The sequence below is a fragment of the Fringilla coelebs genome (genome assembly GCF_963513975.1).
Source record: "Fringilla coelebs genome assembly, chromosome: 2".
Lineage (NCBI taxonomy): Eukaryota > Metazoa > Chordata > Aves > Passeriformes > Fringillidae > Fringilla > Fringilla coelebs.
The window spans coordinates 60119648-60138931 of NC_140029.1; the positions used below are offsets into that span (position 1 = coordinate 60119648).

Below are 19284 nucleotides of genomic sequence, written 5' to 3' on the forward strand. Positions count from 1 at the left end.
CTAGGCCATGAGCACAAGAAGAGAGAAGGAGGCAGGTCATTCCCCTTTTCTGGCAGTAAGGCCCCAAGCAGTGCAAGGGTTCTCCTACAGCTTCATCCCCCTTTGTACTCTTTCTTTGGGACATGACCTCAGATCCCTCCCAAAAGGCAATGAGATTGCTTGACCATCTTTATGAGAAACAACAGGAAGGGCACAGGAGGACTTTCAGCCTTTGGTTATTTTGCTTGTATTCCTCAGCAAATGGACAAATTCAAGCCTAACCTCAAACACCTTTTGCCCCTAAGCCAGGTTGTGCTATAGGCCCAAGCACCAGGGCTCGGTGGGGATGTGTGGTACAGGTAGGGTTGATCATATGTGATTGAGCAAAAGAGATTTGACATCAGCTGCAGGGCCAGGTCCTTGTCTTTCTGGGCTGTGAGCTGTGCCTAGTCACGTCCTGGACAGTTCCCCCTTCTGCCTTGCATCCATTGTCTTTCATCCTGCTCGTGCTATTGACGTCATGCCCTTGTATCTGCTTGTCCCCTACTTCTTAACCTCGCTTTCCCTCTGTGTCACTGTGGTCTTTAAAAGGGATTGTTTGTAGACACTTTTATTAGCAGAAAGAAAAACAGAGGAAGACCACAGAAAGGAGGAAGCCACAGAATAAACAGCAATTGAACTTTGTCGTGAGAACTTCTTTTGATTCACTGCAAAAATAAATAAATGCCTCCATATCAGCCGGTAAGGAGAGGTGGACAAATCTATTTTATTGTCTGGAAAATTGTTTTTCTAACTTTGTATCTTGCAGGAGCAATGTCAGCATGTCTGAAAATGCCAAAAAGTTTCAGAGATGTTTTTCCTTACCTCTCCCTGACTCTTCTAATTCTAAATATTTTCATCAGCACACAAACATAATCATAACTCCTGACGCATTCTCACGGAATAGCACCTGATGTCTGTTTTCAGTATTTCCGGCCATAACTAAACATGACAGAGTCTTCCCCAATGAGTATTGAACAGAACGGGGATTTTAGCTGCCAGACAGCTTACATTTAAAACGAGCAAGAGACAGCACAAGAGCAACACTCCGTAGCTATGGCATTTGTAAACGTCAGGTTTACCTGACTTCAGGACAAGTGCCAGAATCCTCCTCCTAAGAACAAGGAGAGCACTCCACTGGAGAACACCCTGGCTGACGCACCTCGGGCTGGGACTCGATCTGCCTGATCATTCCCTGCACGTCCCCTGCCACCTGCTCTTCTCCTCGGGTCATCCTCCGGAATTAACTGGCCCAGCTGCCCCCACGGCCGTGCCCACAGCTCACCGATGTACGGAGCAGGGCAATAACCACAGGCAGATGCCAGCCCAGTGCCATGGGGCTGGGGCAGGAAGGGGATCCGGGGGTGTTCGAGCAGCGCTGCTGTTGCGTGCAAAGCCACGGGCTCTCTGCAAGCCGGCTGCTGCCTCCCCGCCGTGCCGTGTGCCCTGTCCTGCCGGCAGTCACGGGGCTGGGCGAGGCTGACCCAGTCCCGCGTTCCCGTGGCAGTCCCTCCTCACGGCCGGCTCGGACTCCCGCCGTATCCTCCCTCCGCAGCACACAGCCGCTGCCGGGGTTAGCGCAGCGCGATCCTCCCGAGGGAGCCGCACTCCCGGTGACGGCCACGGGCGACACTTCCCGCTGGCGGTGGCGTTGCTGGCGGGACTGCGGCGCCGGGACAGCGGGCCGGCCGCACCTGCACCGCCCGGGGGCCGCCCCCGCCGCCGCCCCGCCCCGGCCCGGCCCAGCCCGGCCCGGCCCGGCCCGCTATAAGAGGGGCAGCGGCGGGGCCAGGCGCTCACGCTGGCGGCGGGAGGTGGCAGCGGCGCTGGGGCATCTCCGCCCGCCGCAGCCATGAAGCCTCCGGCAGTCCAGCGTCCGGCGGGGCAAGGTGGGAGCGGCGGGCCGAGGGGGCGGGCGGGACCCCTTCCTCCCTCCCTCCCTCCCTTCATTCCTTCTCTCCCTTCCCCTCCTTCTCTTCCCTCTTTTCCCTCCGCCGGGGTGGGGGCGCGGGGGGCGGGCGGGGTCAGGGTCGGTCCGGTCCGGTCCTGACGCCGCTGTCGCCGCCCGGCAGCGTCGGGGGAGGACGGCGAGGGCCTGGCGGAGGCGCTGGGCGAGTTCGACGCGGTGCTGGCGGAGTTCTCCTGCCCCGCCGGCCGGCGCCGCTTCTTCTACGGCGAGCACCTGGAGCGCATGAAGCGGCGGAGCAGCGCCAGCGTCAGCGACGGCAGCGGCCTCAGCGACTCCGAGAGTGAGTGTCCGTCGGTCCGTCCGTGCCGGCCCCGGGGGCGGGGGGCGGCCGGGAAGCGACGCTCCAGAGCGGGTGCTAAACCAGCACTTCGCCCTCTTTGAGGGAGCCGGGGACGCGACTGTTTCTATAAAAGCAGCCTCTTCTCGGTCACGTTCTGGCTCGGAAGCGCAGGGATGCATGGTCTGGCCCCGCTGGTTTTACTCGCTGGTGTTGAACGGAGGGGAGCGCTGCTGGACTGGAGCCTAAGGAGCTGTCTCTGGGAGAAGGTCGGGCTGCGGGACACCGGGACGTCCCGGCGTCTGCACTGGAACATGTCTCAGGTTCGCAGGGACTGCCCGCTGTGTCTCGGTAACCAGCATCATCTGGACAGAGCGAGTGAGCCAAAATGTGCTTTCCACAGCAGCTAGAAACTCACCCAGGTTTCCCGTTATAAGAATGGTCATCCATCCATCCACCTGGAGGGACGACACTGTTATCACTGTTCCAGAGGCGCTGATTTTAAGCTACCTTGTGCCCAAGATGTATGTGAATGGTGTGTGCAGAACATGGAACAGGAAGGGCAGAAAGCTCCTTGGAGCAAGAAAATGTGAAATTGGAACTAAATTCTTTCTAGTTAACTTGGAAAAAAGTTCAGCCCCTCTTACTGGCTTTACTAATCAGGGAGAGAAAACATCTTTCCTCTTCCAGATAGCGAGGCTGGAAGCTGCTGTTCTCTTTGAGAACAGTAGGTTACTTTCTCAGAAATAAGTTCTGCTAAATACAGAATATAAACAGTCTTGTTGATTTGGGTTTTGTGTTTGGTTTTGCTTTTTTTTGTTTGTTTGCTTGTTAAGTTTCTAACTATATGGGAAGCTTGATGAAATTTACTTGTTTTGCAGCTATTTATAATAAGACTGCTCCTCTAATTTCTCTTCTGCCTCTTTATCACTTCAGGGACTCAAGGTGCCATTCTGTTGATTTAGTGCTTAAACAATAATGCTATCTCCCTAGTACTTGAGCTGCAAGAGCAAAAAGTCTCCACATTATCAGAGCCCTTTATTTCATCATCATGGATGTAATTCATTTTGTTGACAGGTATTGTTTTACCTGCCCTGAACTTGGATACATTGCCTAGCACTGCCTTTGGGTTTTTTCTGTGGAAGTACATGGATCACGATGCTATTTTTCTGTTTTATAATGTAGTGAGTGTAGAACACCTTAGAATCTCTCTACCTCCAAGGAGGATTTTGAACTGTATGCCCAATTTAGACAGAACATTTTTCTTTCATATGGCTGAGGGTGTGTAAGGTGAAATCTGCCTTTACTGAGTCAAACTGGCTGCCCTAGTGCTTTTTTTTCATGTGCAGTCTTCATAGTTGTAATATGTTAACCTTTCACATACACTTACTTTGTCTCACACTTGAGACACTTGTAATGATAGAGTGAAATAATTTACTGTTGACAAAATTATAAAAACCCCAACCCAGTATCTAGAACTTCTTGTGTGGAGAAATGCTAAGTAACTACAGATAGCTATCTGCTATGGTTCAAAAAGCTTAAATCTTGAAAACTGCTTAAAATTGCTGCGCTAGAATTTACAAGAAGGATCTTTGGAGGAAGATGGCAGTGCTCTCTGGCAGGGCAGAAGGCCTGGTGAGAAAACAGCATGCTCATATAAACAGGCAGATCAGATCATCAGGAAGATCTGGAAAATAAAAATCTGTGTGGCAAATCCACGTGAATTTAGGCTGAAGGCAATAGTGGGGTTAGTAGGATAGACAGGGTTGATGGCTCTGTAAGAAGTCCTCAAAGATCTTGCATGAGGAACTTGTCAAATTTTCAATTCCTGTCCCGTGCCTGAGTTGCTCCCTTGGTGGTGCATGGTGTGGAAGGTGGCTCTGGAGAGGTTGGAATCACTGTCTTTTGGACACTGGCGTGTGAGGGACCAGGAGGGTGCACCAGAGTTTATGAGGATATGCTTAAGGGAAAGGAAACAAAACCAGCCAGCTCTGCTCATGGCTCAGGAAAGGCCTGGTGAAACACTTCTTCCTAAAGGAGTCACCCAGTACAGTCAACTTTTTATTTTGAAGTTATGGTAGGATTGGAGAGGAATTGTGGATTTATGAAGAGCTCCTTTTATAAAACAGGCCCTAGTGTCTGATGTAATCCAGCTACACTCCCTGCATCTATTTTAAGAATAAATGCAGGGAGTTGCCTACTTATCCAGGTTCTTTCAGTTCAAACTCAAGTATTTCTTGAGTTTATTTTCCCTTTGATTTCTGTAAGTTAGTGTTAGCCAGTAGAGTCGCTGAATTCATGGCTTTGCCCTTACTGTGATAAGGGTTAGGTTAAAATCCCACTGCAGAATCAAGGGGGAACTGGGCTGAAAGAGTAAGTTCTGATAACATGAATCCTTAAAAACCATATTATCTGCAGGTAGCTTGAATGATCATCTTGTTAATGAAGATTCTTTTCATCTTTGCAAAATCTTGTTATCCAGTGCCAAGACTATTTCAAGCACACTTTATCATGTGTGTATAGAACAGTTCAGACCATTGTGTTTTAGTGCTATCTGTTGTCTGCTGTTTGATCTAATCCTCCTAACTGGTGTGGCTGAAGATATGCATCTTTTGGCCACTCCTGCAGTGATGTCTTCCCACTCAGGGATGGAACTGTAAGGGAAGGAAACATTTTAAACTGTTGCAACTGTTTGTTTCAGTGCCCTGGAATCAGCCTTAAATTCAGTTTCATGAGAAGCCTCTAACAGATGTCAAGTGGTTGTACTTGGACAATATTGTTTAGTAGGGTAAGGGAAGCCTTTCCTCTCCTGGGGGTTCTGTCACAGGCATGAGCCCATTTAATTTAACAGAAAAGTTTACAGAAGGTCTTTGTCAATGCAGGTAATCCTGAAAATATTCTCTTATCCTTAGAATCCCCCGAGGGAGCTAGCTCCAAAAATACTACTTTAAATTCTTATATTATGTATTTCTGGTCCTTTGGAAAAAATAGGATTTTGAAGACTCTGTATGAAAAATGGGTGCAACAGTACTTTGTTCTCCCACATCTTGTCCTGTCATTTGACTAAATGATCTTTGGACAGGGTCTGGCTTGGCTGTGGCTGAGCCTTGTACGTAGCAGGACGGACTCTAGACCCTGCAGTCACGGAGAGGCTCTGAGTGCAGATGTGCAGGATGATCTCGGCCCACAAGTATGACATTAACCACCACAGCTGAGTGGGTCAGAGCTGGAAGCCTTGATGCAACTGCTGGGTTTCTCCAGCATTCCAGAGCTTCTGGGCTGTGAGTGAGTACCAGTTATGTTTCAAGTTGATGTATTCAAACGAATTGGAGCCCAGCAGCTTCATTCTTCAGGTTATTAATTGTGCTGGAGCTACTAAGCTGAGGAATACTTTATAACTCTTTGCTATTCACAGCATATCTTGGCTGTGATAAAGGAGGATTTGTGCTAGAGAGTGCTGTGCTGGCAGAAGCCGCTCGTGTAGATGCAGCTGTATTAATGAACTTACAGATAGCATTGTCTCCTTGTGTCAGAATAAGTTTGCCTGTGTAAAATGCATGCCCAGCCACTGCCTAGTGCCAGTACAGTTTATGGCAGTGTCAGGACAGCCTTCCAAGCTTAGACTTAGGATAATGAATGGAAGTTGGTCTTTGAGAGGTTGAGAAGGGAAGTGCTTTAGTGTTTCTTGGGCCAAAGTTACAGTAACACTGAAAAGCTACATCATAATCTGTTACCTCGCTCTCAGAAATGTTTGACATTTGTAGCTCCGTGTTTTCTTGAGGCACGTTCAGCTTTCTGTCTCTCTGTTAAGAGCATTGGAAAATGAATTCATCAATTCAATCCTTGCGCTCATACAGCCAGCAGTGTTTCTTTGTAGTTATTTTTTAGGAGTAAATAAATGGTTTTTGAGCAATGCCTCATGGCTTTCAAACGCAAGAAAAAAAAATCCTGAGTGCATCTAGAACTTTTAATTTTATGATTTTAAAGTCAAGTAGGTGCAGGGGTTGAGCAGGATCTTTTAACACTCAGTGCCTGGTGTAGTGCCAGCACTTGTGTTTCCATGGATGTGGCTGTGGATGTCTCCAGGTGCTCATGCTAATGCCTAGGCCATCCAGAGATGAAGCACCAGCCCCTGTTAGTACTGCAGCACTCACTCCTAAAAACCTGTTTACACTGTCAGTCTTGTAGTATGTGACCATAAAGAAGGCAAAGAAAAAGGCAACAGAAATGATTGAACATGTAAAATATTTTCCCAATGCTTAAATAGCCTGGGACTGTCTGGCAAAAAAGAGATGTTTTGGGTGGGGACAAGACAGTCTTCTGGAGAATCCTAAGTGACATTAGGAAAGGGACTGCTACCTCACCAGTATGAGGAAGTCAAATGAAATCAGCATGTTTCAAAGAAATGAGGTGTTATTTCTTTCATGAACAATTTGCCTTAAGGTAGAATTGATATTAAAAGTTCACATGCTCAAAAACAACTTGATAAAATCCCAGCAGGAGGGATGGGGCCAGTGAAGGCTGCTTGGGCTGGTGCCACCGGTGTCCCAGGAAAGAGACTGGTACATGCATTGGGAGAACTTGCTAGAGCTCATCCTGCAGCTGTCAGAGCGTGGCTGCACCACTCTGAAGCTCCTCTAAGGCACCTGCTGTGAGTTGGTGTGAGAAACAGGATGTGAAGTAGGTGAGCCTTTGGTCTCTGCAGCAAGTGCCAGTCTTGTAACATGAAAAGGAGGTAGGTTGTGTCTGTGACCTTCCTACGGCTTGTCTCAAAAAGAGGACAATAAACTGCTTCTAATGAAAAAAGTGAAGACTTTCTCTTCTGGAGAAAGTCCCTTTTATTAAATGATCAGTGAAATAAATTTTTATAACATTACTGATGTGTTCAAGGGGAAGAAAATTTGAAAGTTTCAGGTGCATAGCCTTCTCTACAGGTATTTCAGTGTGCTGAGAAATGCAGTTTTCATAAGATTTCGTGTTCTTGTCACTTCAGCATACCCATTGGCCTTTCTCATTAGAAAGGAAGATTAGTAAAGGGAAGGCTGGAGTTGGAAACTGCCTCATAGCTGGTGAGCATGGAGGGGAGTGGGAAGGTAAGCTTTGTATATAATGAGAAAACATGCTTGTCCATCTGGATTTCAGGTTTCCTCGATCACTTTTGTGTAGCTATGTGATTTGAGATCCTCTAAATAATGATGCTTAGATGTGTCAATAGAGAAAAGGTGTCGTTTTTTGGTCAGTATTGGAACAGATGTTTGTTGGCCAGGCAAAATCCCCACAAAAATAAACAATGCAGCCAAGTGTAACTGTGATAATGATAAAAATAAACACTGTCCTTAGGGGCTGAAACATACACATTTTGAAACAGGCTTTTTGTATCATGAATATTTCTCACTTCTGCTGGGGACATTACAATTTCCAGATTTTTTTTCTGACTTTTTTAGCAAGTAGGCTATGTTCTGTTAGGAATTATTTGTGCAATCTGCTCATTAAGTGCTAAGTTACTGTTTCATAATGAATTCGTGATTTGTAGACACTTGAGTGAACTTGTGAAGCTTTTCTCTGAAAGCTTTATAGATGTGCATTAACTTTTCCCCCTAAACTTTTCCCCACTGAAAACTGCTGTAAAAATGTTACCAACTCCAGTGCTCCTCAAAATTGTATCTTGAGCCATGGTACTAGAAAGAGCATGGTACTAAAGAAGTGACACAGCTGAATTTTCCATTGTCTGTTTTGAAATGAAAAGTTTGAGGTTTTCCTCCTTCAGTCCATCACTGCTGAGAGCCTTTCAATTGCTCATTTCATGGGGACATTTCTATATTTACATGGTGTTGCCATGGTTTATTTTGTGGTTTAGCCATATACTGGAACAGTAGAGTTATACTAACTACAGATTACTTTGCCAAAGTAAAATACACCCATATTTATTCCTACCCCCTAATTTTGCAGTGTAGCCTGACTGATGCAAATCGACTCACTGACAAAACTCTCAGATTTTAAGGCCTTTTGCATAAAAGCACAGGGACTAGAATCAATGTACAAAGTGAAAAATAGATAATGAATTACAAACTTGTGGTGGGAGAGAAGGAGCTGGGTGAGGAAGGGCAGCAGCAGTGAGATCCCTGGCATCAGGTTATTGGGTTGCAGATGATGTTGTATTTGTCTGGCAGTGGAACTCTTCCAAAGGCCATTATTGGGGGTGAATGAGCAAATCTTGGCTTTGGCAGCTGGTAGAGAGCAAAGACTGAAGTGTCCTTTTCCCAGAGCTTTCTGCCCTACAGCTGCCCTTTGCCAAAGAGGATATTTTTCTGCGCTGCGTGTCATAAGTATTTTTTAACAGTACATTGTTTTTAGCAGTTATGGTGACCTTGCTGGTGGAGTTAGTGCATTTCTCCTCACATCACTAGAATTTCTGATGCTTGGTGGCATGAATAAGCCATAGTCAGCAGCTAAAGTATATTTTTGCTTTGAGAAAGATAAATGTTGATATTTTCCTGAAACTATTACAACCCATCAGAAGATAACATTGTTACGTGAAAATATTTCACCTTTTGAAAGAAGAAAAACATTTAGAGATTTAAAGCAACAGTTTTGTCCTATTTTATCTTTGTCCAGTAGTAAATATTTCCCATAATGTTTGTGGAAGCCAGTATGAAAGTACCTTTTCTGATGTCAACCCAGCCTTGCTACCTTTGGTGTCTGTGCTACCTTTGGTTAGTATCAGAGAGTTCATATTAAAAGTATACTCAGATGTATAACCATAGTTCTCTGTATTTTTAATTAATTCAAAGAGCCATAAAACCTTTTAAAATATGAATTAATTTGGAAATTCTTGTTCTCCTCTTTTCAAATAAATAGCCTGAAAAGTGTTTTATCTTTGGTCTGTTCTGTCCTGTCAGTATTTCAGTGAATTACAGTCTTGGCTACAGCACCATTTGTGTCAGCTATTACAAGTTACTTGGTGTTTAGTCCTGAACAGCTAGAATTTTCCATTCTGTGTTTCTTAGTCACTGGGGTTTGCATCTTGGCTGAAGAAATGTGGTCTTAGTAGGCAGTTGTTCTGTAAACTGATTTCAGAGGGAATTGGCCATACCTTTAATAGAGAGAAAGTACCAGTTAATGTACAGGGCTCATGTGGTATAGTACAGCACTGGTGGTACACATCACCAGATTTCTTTCACCCTTAGGTTATTTTAAATTTTTTTCCTGTTTTTATGAGCTATGTTTAAAATGGCATATCTTTTTTCCTCAGTTTTCTATCTAAAATGATCTCATTTCTCCATTGTATACATGGAGTTTTTCTTGTATTTGAAGTTTCAGTTAGCTTGGTTTTGATCTGCTGAAGTTTAGAGAGAACAGCGCTTCTAAAGAGTGGAGATAAAGAAATTGCAATTAGGGGGTAGTTTGAAGAAGCCATCAAACTCTATACCCATGTCTACAAACAAGAAATACAAAGTGGTGCTGGCCAGGTGGCAATAGCCCCAGGTGAGAGGTGTCAGTCACTCATTGCTCTCATTTGTGGTGCTGTGGGCCAAGTGTGTTTGCCAGAACAGGATCCGAGATGATGGCAGAGGAACCTGAAAATACAGCCCAGTGGGGGCCAAAATGCATGGGAAAGAGGAAAGTATTCCAGGTTGAAGCTTTTCTCCCAAGTCTTTTCAGAGTGTATCATAACAGAGGTGAGGTTGGAAGCTGGCTCAGAACAAGCAAGTGAGCTTTTATGGCTGAGGAAAGATCTGAGAGGCTTTGTAGGTGCAGTTGTCTGGTCTGCCTTGTGCCTGTATGCTCCTGTGGAAGCTGCTTTTGTGCTGGAAAGGACAGCAGGCTGGAGGAGGTGGCTGGGGACACACACTCTTCTTCCCAGGGATGGCTGAACTTGAGGCCCAGGTCTGCCAGAGGATGGTCTCAGTGTCTGCTGTCAGAGACAGCCAGATGTTCCGCGGAGGTGCAGATGTGCCGACCTTGGCAAGGCAAGCTGTGCTCCTGCCCCTTTTGCCAGTTCAGCCAGACACCCTCAATCTGGCTAAAGCAGTGCTCTCCTGGCACAGCCAGTGGGACAGGCATCCAAGGAAATGTGACAGCTCTCTCTTCAGTGGGCTCGGTTCTGCAGTGCAGCCCCCTCCCAGGCTGTGGCTCCAGGGACAAGGGCTGTGTGTGCTGCAGGGAGCGGGATTGCTGGCCAATGTGCCAAGCAGTGGTGGTCACCACCCCATAAATTAAGACAGACACTAATGTCCTGGGAAATGTGCCAAGTAAATGGAGGCCCTGGCCATGTTTGTGTCACAGTGGTGTCTTTTTGTAGAGGCACAGTTTTCAGGCCCCTGGCTTGAAACTGCAGGACCAGCAGTTTTGGAATCTCTAGCAGGATGACAATGCCTCCTTCCAGTGGAGCCCTGACTAATACTTGGGGTGCCTCTGCTCATAAAGGTACTTTTTGATGCTTTTTGAGCTTAAGACCTTCTCTAAAACGCAAGAACATGAAAATGGTATCAAGGCCTTTTCTGGTCCTTTCTGGGGCATATAAGGATTTCTTTGAAAGGTCACCTAAAACAAGATTGCAGGATATCTTGTGTACCAGTGTACTGCTTCATGAACTCCAGAGAGTCAGGTCACCTAAAACAAGATTGCAGGATATCTTGTGTACCAGTGTACTGCTTCATGAACTCCAGAGAGTCACAGAATAGAAGAATTAAAAATGCCATACCTAAAGCAGCAGAGCAATGTTTGGAGAAAGGTGTGTGCTTGCTTTGGAGATAAAGGACAACACTAAATATATTCTTTATTCTGGCGGGTTGTCCTTGTCCTGGAGCTCTCTATTCAGGGGTCTTTGGTAACTTTTGAAAAATTTAGGTAACAGAATTTCCCAGAGTATTGTGAATTGGGCAGATCCTACCAGATCTAATTTTGCTGATGTGAGATAATTGTAAGTTGTCTAATTTTTCAAATAGTGCTGACTTTAGGGAAAGCTTTCCTTACTGAGGGTGAGGATTGTGCCTAAGCCCCCTTTCTTTTTAACAGTAGGGGTGGAAGCAGCAGCCTTCACACAATAAAGGGTTTATTTATTCATTTTTCTGGTTTTGAAGACTTTAAATTTGAGTTCTACAGACTTTGAAGTCTGTATAGGAAAGGCTGCATTTGGAGTTTCAATTATATTGCAAACTTCAGAAGGTGTCAAATTTACTTTATGATGTTGCTTTTTTACAGGTGCAGATTCCCTCTACAGAAATAGTTTCAGTCTCAGTGATGAAAAGCTCAACTCTTCAACTGCATCTACTCCAAGCCTGCCATCCCCTTCAGTAACTCCTTGTAAAGGTATCTTAATTTTAGCTGTTGCCATTTCTTCCTACTCCTCAGTTATGTGGGCTTCTTCCTGGGAGCCAGGATTCACATGCTTGCGTGGACTTTTTTTTTTCCATTTTGGTGTTGCTTTTTCTTGATGGGTTGTTGTTGGGTTTTGGGGTTTTTTTTTAATGACAACAAAACTGAGGATCACTGTTGAGCTCACTACAGATCCAACTGTTGTTGTCTTGATTATAAATGGCAAAATACCATTCTGTATCTGCACTTTGCAGGTGGCCTGGTAAGTCTTTTGGTTTTGAAACACTGAGCAAAAAAATTGTAGTTTTCTGGCTGATAAGGATTAATTATTAACTTGTGTTACTTCTTTACTGAAGCAACTGAGTGGCTTAAATGTTCCATTCCTCTATAAAAATGCTTAGCCTGGGTGCAGGGCTAGAGGGACTCCTCTGAATCCTATGCTGCAATTTAAGGCGACACAATTGCTCAGATCTATATAGAAGTTACACAGTGCTTATATTTGCAACTCCTTCCTCCTTTGAAGCTATGCTGTTGCAAAGAGGCTTCTGTCTTGCCTGATCTGACTTCCCAGACAGTGTTTCATTCAGGTTAACTTGGTTAACTCTGGAGCAGACAGATCAATAAGTGAGCACTCGTACATTTGTACTACATGGTGCATGTTCAATAGCCTTTCATGCTTTCATATCTTTTCCACAGTGACCAGTCACAAAAAACCAAGTTAAATGCTTTCTTTTCAATTAGTGGGACACTGGGGAGAAATAATGAGTAACAGTTTCTGTGAATTAGCAAAGAAAGAGCTCAGTTGAACTGACAGGAAATACTTGGTGAAGAATTACACTAAAGGACAAGATGCTCTTCCTGATGAGAAGACAGAAAGAGCTGGAACTGGCTTGGAAAAGACCACAGACATGAGATAAGGAAGCCACTTGCAGAATGGAGCTAGTGGTGTTGCCAGGAGTGGGAAATTTGGTGGATGTTTGGTCCCACATTTATAGTGTATGGCCCAAGATTAAAGGATCTGGCAGCACAGCAAACTTGTGATACTGATGTGATTTTCAAGGGCTGAGATTTGAGTAGGGCTGGGAGCTCACAGGGATTGATTAGGGCCGTGCATGCAGCATCTGAAGAGATGAAACAGGAAAGATGGCCACAGTGGCAAAGACATGGATTAGTTGGTGTGTATCTTTTATTCTTCACTGCCCTTCTTTTTAAGGAGAGTACATAAAGTATTGCTTTGTGTTGCTTCTGTCAAGTAGAAAGCTAGAATTTCAGCTCAGTCTTCCATGTTCTCTAGGTGCTTTTGGACATTGCAGCAACTCTACTGAACTTTGCTGATGATAATCCACAGCATGTTTGCTACCCCTGGAAGTTATTTGGAGGCTAGTGTGCTCCTAGTGTTTCTTCTAGCCAGAGAAGCCATGTCATGTCTAATCAGTGCTGACCCTTGTTTTGCAGCAAAGCTTGGAGACACAAAAGAGCTGGAGGACTTCATTGCTGATCTTGACAGAACACTAGCAAGTAAGTAGGTTTTTATCAGTTGCTTGCATCTCACTTGGAACTTGTTACAGAGTGTTGAAAGCCAATGTATAGGGAAAGAGGGACGGGAAAAATAGAACTATTTTATGTAATGTTGCTTCCTTTTAGTTTGCTATTCCTGTGGATCATTATCTGGATAAGAAGGTAAAACAGACTAAATTCAGACTTTGCCTGAATGTTCAAGGTGTGCAGTTCATCCTGTGTGGCAAAGGCTGAACCCAATGAACCCCTGGTCCCACCTCTGAGTCTGCTGCAATTCACCCCTCCTTGACAGTGGATGGATAAATAAACATCAGTTTCTTAAATACTCAAATCTCAGTTTAAAAACTGGTGATATATTTGTTCATTATAAAGCTAAGTAACTGGAGGAGTGTCCTTAGGTGAGGAAAACCTTTTTGTTCTAGACTTTGCTTTATGAAGGAGTTAAGGAGCAGATATCTGTATCTGTTGACTTAATGTCAAAATCCTATTTGTGCTTGTTCTCACCAGGAATGGAACTTGGATCACTTTTTCTGCCACTATCTAGAAATTGTATCTTTCAGCTACAGTAATTAATTCTTCATTATGATTTTTCAATAAAACCAACCATAAAACAAGCTGCCTGTTGCCAACCATGTACTCTGCCTGTTCCTTTTGCTTCTTCCTCTTCTTTGCTTCTTATGTTGTGGACATCATACCATTTCTTTTGTGTTTCAGGTTGGGGTTTTTAATGTGGAACTAGGCTATAGAGCCCAAACTAACAAGTTGTGGGACTAGAGCTAAATAGCTGCATAAACAAAGCCCTCTCACACTATGAACTGAGAGTTTTGTGTACTCATTAGGTGTTTTCCCTTCCCTGTATTTCTTGAAGAAATGGACTTAATTCAAGACAGCTGCCTTCATGACTTCCTGCTTCCCTGCTGTCTTTCGTGTATCTTAATCCTGGTTTCACTTCTCATACTTAAAATGCATTTTTTAGTTTCCTGTCTTCTGTCATGGATGTGAGCTTGAGCTGACTCCATCTTTACCACTGAAATTTGACTACTCTTCTGAAAGAAATCCAAGTTTTTGAAGGTTTGTGCATCCCAAACTGGCAAATGTTTGCATTGCTGTATCTTGCACAGCCATGTTGCAGCTCTGAAGGGGCTGCCTATAATATGTAGGTTTTATTTTTCCCTTGCAAAGTACATCAAAGGTGAAGGCAGGAACTACCACCACCTGCTCTAGTGGTTTTGTGCTTTTTTTTTTGTTTTATTTTTGTTTTTTTTTTTTTTTTAATCCCAACTAAACAAATCTCCAGTGATCTCAGCAGAGTTTCATTGTTTCATTTGTGCAGTTTCTCTGTACAGTGAGGAAGAAGTCCAACTTCCACCTGGTATTTATCATCACATTTTTGAGGAGTTCTATGTATATGCTTGAGGTTACACAGAACTTTGTACAGACACCTTTTCAAGCCTGATGCACTTGTTGGAACAGCACTTGCCTTGTCTTTTTAGCACACCAGCATTTCAGCTTTCATGTTAACTTGAAAAAGGACATAATTTGGCTTGTCAGGCAGTCTAGCAAGCTGGGCATAGGCAAGTGTCTGATATGTCTACAGCATGCAATCTTATTTAACAGAGAGCTTAGTGATCTTTCTTGTTCTGTACTTTCAGGTATGTGAAATGAGTTTTCAGCATTGTGCTTGCGTGTGAATGTCCTCTGAAGGATAAGTGACATCAATCAGTGAGAACTGCTGCCCTTATCTGATAACTTTGCTCAAGATACCCTCTGAACATAACCTTTGTGAACTCCTACAAGTACTTAACTGGCAACATTGGTTTGGGGGTTTTGGGGTGCTGTGGGTTTTTTGGGCTTTTTTTTTTTACTTTGCAGCAGATGGAATAACTTAAATGTTAGAGCTGTATTTTGCTTTAAAATATAGCTTGAATTTTAATTTAAAGTTGCTTTTATGCAAATATATTTGTAATTTTATATAGTTGAAGACTTTAATGCTTTTCTCCATTATAATATATTTTTGTATGCCAATAAATCCTGAACTGAAATCCAGATGTCTGTAATCTTCCTATGAACATGCAAGCTCTGAAATAGAAGTACAAATTAAACTCTTACTGAAAACATGCTTTAAAATATCTTGATAATGGTATATTTCCTTTTAGGTAAAATTTATGCTAGTTGAATGTGGTTGTTTAAATAAGAACTTTGTGCTACATAAAATTAATACAGTCAGGAAAATAATAAATTTGGTCAAACTGTTACTTCAGATTTGTGTTAATACAAATGAAATAACACTGACTTACTAGACATTTGAACAATAACACTGGTTTTAAACTCTCAGACCATTTGAGATGAAGCACTGGCTCTTTGGAAGGTCCCATCACTTTAGAGGTGTGGAGGTCCTGTACCACTGAGACCATGCTTGTGTCTGGGTGTTTCTAACACCAGGCCCTTGGGTCTGGAACAGTCAGCCACTCTGAAAAGGCTTCCTGGCCATCCATCCCTGTGGTGCTGAAAGGGGGAAGGTGAACCTGTGCTTTTACAAGGAACCTGATTCTTTCCATATGCATTAGGCACTGGGAATGTCATTATGTGAGCTCTCCTGCAGGCATTACAGCTGGCCCTGCTGTCTGGGCTGTGCTCCCCTGTCTGTTCAGACCAAGAGAGCTGGGGCTGGGCTGGTTGAACTCCTGCTTAATTTTGACCTAAGCTGTCTATGAGCAGTTGCTTGAATGGTTCTGTTTTTGTGCCCCCTTCGATGTGTTATCTTTGAGTGTGTGTGTACCTGTGACACAGCTACCTGCTTGGGGACCTTAAAGGACAGATTTGGACCAGCCTTCTGCAGCTTGGAGAAAACCTGCTGTCTATTTCCTTATAGGAACACCATAAGAATGCTGTCAATCCATCTCCCCGGATTTTAGATTTCCTAAAAATTGACCAAAACATTTGGTTTTAATAAACACCATATGATTTTTTTTTCTCACAGTTTTATTCAATAGGAAGAAAAAAATTTTCTGAACAGGGCACATTTTTATCAGTCTGAAAGAATCCTGAGGTTGCTGTGTGGGCTCTTTCCTTCTTTCAGGCAGAAGGGCAATGTAAAGTGGAGCAGTGTGTGGTGGAGGGTGTTCCTGAAGAGGAAACTTTGCTTTCAGCATTTCCTACTGAAGATTCTGTTGGCAAATTGTCCCATAGAATAGAAAAGGGAGTAAAAAGATATAGGAGGGTAAAGTTTCGTGCTGGCAGCAGGTTAACTTTCAGATCTGTGAAGGAAATAGTTATGATTCAGGTTTGAGGCAGTGATGTCCTTCTCCTTGCTCTGGGACCTTGCCAGGGGCTCCTGCACCACAGGAACCCCATTATTAGCAGTGTAAAGTTCACTGCTGCCATGCTGTAATCATACAGCAGCAATTATTCCTTTTTGTGATGGGTGTCTGGCCCTCCTCCCCAGTCCCAGATGTGAAGGGATTCCTTTGGCTGGTGTAGGACTTCTGTTAGCTGTAGAGACACTGTGCCTTTGAGCAGGAAGGGGAGCCAGGACCACAGGGACAAGCTTGTGCTTCCCTTTTAAGGAACATCCTCAGCATAAGGCATGTTTTTAAACCTGCTGGAATAGCAGCGGCAGTTCTGGCTGTTTTTCTATATTTTAATGCTAGTTGATAGTGTGAACAAGAGGGTGGCCACTTCAAGTGATCCTAAGGTGGTGGGACATGGACAGCTCTTTGCTCCTCAGTTCCTCAGGTGGGATTGTTTGAGGCGTGAGTTTCCCACTTCTGCATGCTTAGTGGCTGCCTGATCCTGTTGAATGCTCTGTGCCTATAATCATTGTTTAAAGTCAGATGTCTCCCTTTATAGGCTGAAATCACCCCATCAGTGCAGTCCTTTGGAATGGCAACACTTTGTCCTTACAGACACCCTGTTCTGAAGGTTTTTCCATATAAGTAAAAGGTTTTAGCGAGGCGTGCTCCTCCTTTTGTCTAACGTCAGTGGTGATGGAGCTGGGGATTAAGTCACCATCTGTTGGGGTTTTTTAATCTTGTTTATGCATGAACAGGTGGAGACTTCTTGCTTATACAGCAGATCTGGAGATCATCAGCTGCAAATCTGGGAGTATCTTCTGTGGAGCTGTTTATCTGAATTCCTGCCAGTTTATGTTCAAGTTTCAATGTGTCAGAAGGAAGGCACTAGTGTAGATGTCATTTCACTGGAGGATGCTTATGACTCAAGTTCATCACCCGATTACATATGGCGCTGAAAAATGAATTGCTGGAGAAAGTTCTGTCATACTTTATCCCCAAGGAACATTGCTGGAGACTGCACTGTCCTTATGGGGCTGGCTGAATTTTTAGTCCTTGTTTTGACCTCCCTCTTGTGCTGCAATGCTGAATTTGAATTCAGAAGAGTCTCAGCACTGTTGTGCCAGCACCATGCACCCAGAAATGGAAATGAGCAGCTTAGACTAAGCAGATGTGTTGCCACGGCTTAACCTGCGGCAGGTGAGGTGAAACCATTGCTCATGTGCTCTCTGCCTACTGCAAATTCAAGGTTAAATGGATTAGTTTAACCCTCCATCACCAAGGCTTGAGCTAATGTATCTTATCTTGGGTGTGCTGTTGACTCTGTGTGTCCTTGGTGCAAGCTGATACCAGATAACACATTATGTTTGGTAACCTTAATGAGGGACAGGGACCAGACAAAGCAGGGATTCATGTTTTCCCTGGGTTGTGTGTGCATCTGTAGCCACTGCTGATGCACTGACAGCCAGGTGAGCTTTCAGGAGGGAGGAAACCAGTTGCATTGCCAGTGATGGAACTTGGATGCAAGGGAAGGGCTCGACCCCTGCTGCTCCCATGGCCCTTGTGCTGGTGCCTTCTCCCCTTCTTTGTTTCTCCTGTGGGCTTTTGGGTACGTGCTGGGCGTGGAGCTGATTTCCAGCAGCATTGCCTGATCTGAAGGGTCAAAGAGGGCAGGAGGATCCCTGTTCAGGGCTTCGAAGATTCATTTAAGCCTTGGTTTCAGTAGTGGATTCTTGCAAAGAAAACCAGCACAGGAAGTTTCTGCCTGCTGGGAAACATTAGGAATTCACCAGTGGGAAAGGTCCACCCTGCATGGGTCTCCTCTGGAGCTCTCTCAGATGGCTCAGGTGTACCCAGCTGACCCATATCAGTGGTATTTGCACCCCTGGAGCCCATCATGGGAGACTTATCTGAAGGAGCTAGACCTGACATCTGCCAGACTCTTGGAGAGAAACTTCAGAAGTTGCAATGTTTGGAAGCAAAGCCAATATGACTGCAGCAGTTCCTGAACTGAATCCAGCTCTGCATACTGATAGCACGAAATCCATATTCTCAATGGGGAAATCTCCTGTTTTCTATGTTACTTGCCACATTACTGATTTTTTTGCAGCCTGGCCAACAGCTCTAGCTCTCTAGATAATTTTACAATAGTGTAAGATGATCCTGGCTGCTACATCTCATCAGCTTAGATTCTAAACTGTAAATCAGATTTGTAAACCAGATCTTTTCAAGGTTCTCTCCTTTCTTAGAGGTTAAAAGAGCTATCAGTCAAATGCTGTAGGCTGACCTGTGTGATTAAAATAGGTCAGTCTTTACAAAGGCACCCCAGTGCTTTGGTTGCTTTTGCTCTTTCACACCTATGTATGGAAAGTTAAAATATTTATTAGTTTAGCTGTTAAAAGCTACAGATCAGGGGCCTGTGCCTCCATTCTCCCAAGGCATCAGAGCTCACTGTCTTCTCTGGGAGGCCTGAAGATGCTTAAATAGGCTTCAGGCTGGAGGTGAATGTTGCCTTCTCCATAGCTGATGGCTGTAACACTGATTGCCTTCCTTAGGTTCTGTTGATAATGTATTTCAGATCATTAGTTTTAATTAAACCTGTTGCCCTTGTCTTAAAAAAACCTCAAAACAATTAATGTGTTGTGGTACATATGTAGTTTTCACATTAAAAAAATAACTCTTGCTACTCTATCAAATCAGGTCAGGACCAATTTAGTCTGAATTAAGCACTTATGTAAACCACTGAGGTTAGGATGTTGCCCTTGGCTCCTTCAATAGCCATTACAGAAAGGAGAGGGAGGCTGAATTATCCCCTAATGATGGTCCTACAGCAAATATTGTAAAACACTCCAGTTAAGCAGGTTTTTTCACCTGGGCTTCTTAATCCACTGACT

General features: G+C 44.2%; 1 protein-coding gene across 1 annotated transcript; it reads left to right on the top strand.

The window, feature by feature from the left end:
• Positions 1 to 1797: 1797 nt before the first annotated feature.
• On the top strand, positions 1798 to 15096 carry RGCC (regulator of cell cycle). Its single transcript, XM_084227038.1, has 5 exons — positions 1798 to 1907; positions 2091 to 2267; positions 11469 to 11576; positions 13038 to 13100; positions 14753 to 15096. Exons 1-5 carry the CDS (start codon positions 1871 to 1873, stop codon positions 14758 to 14760), a joined length of 393 nt encoding a protein of 130 aa, XP_084083164.1. The 5' UTR covers positions 1798 to 1870; the 3' UTR covers positions 14761 to 15096.
• The last annotated feature ends 4188 nt before the right edge of the window (positions 15097 to 19284 follow it).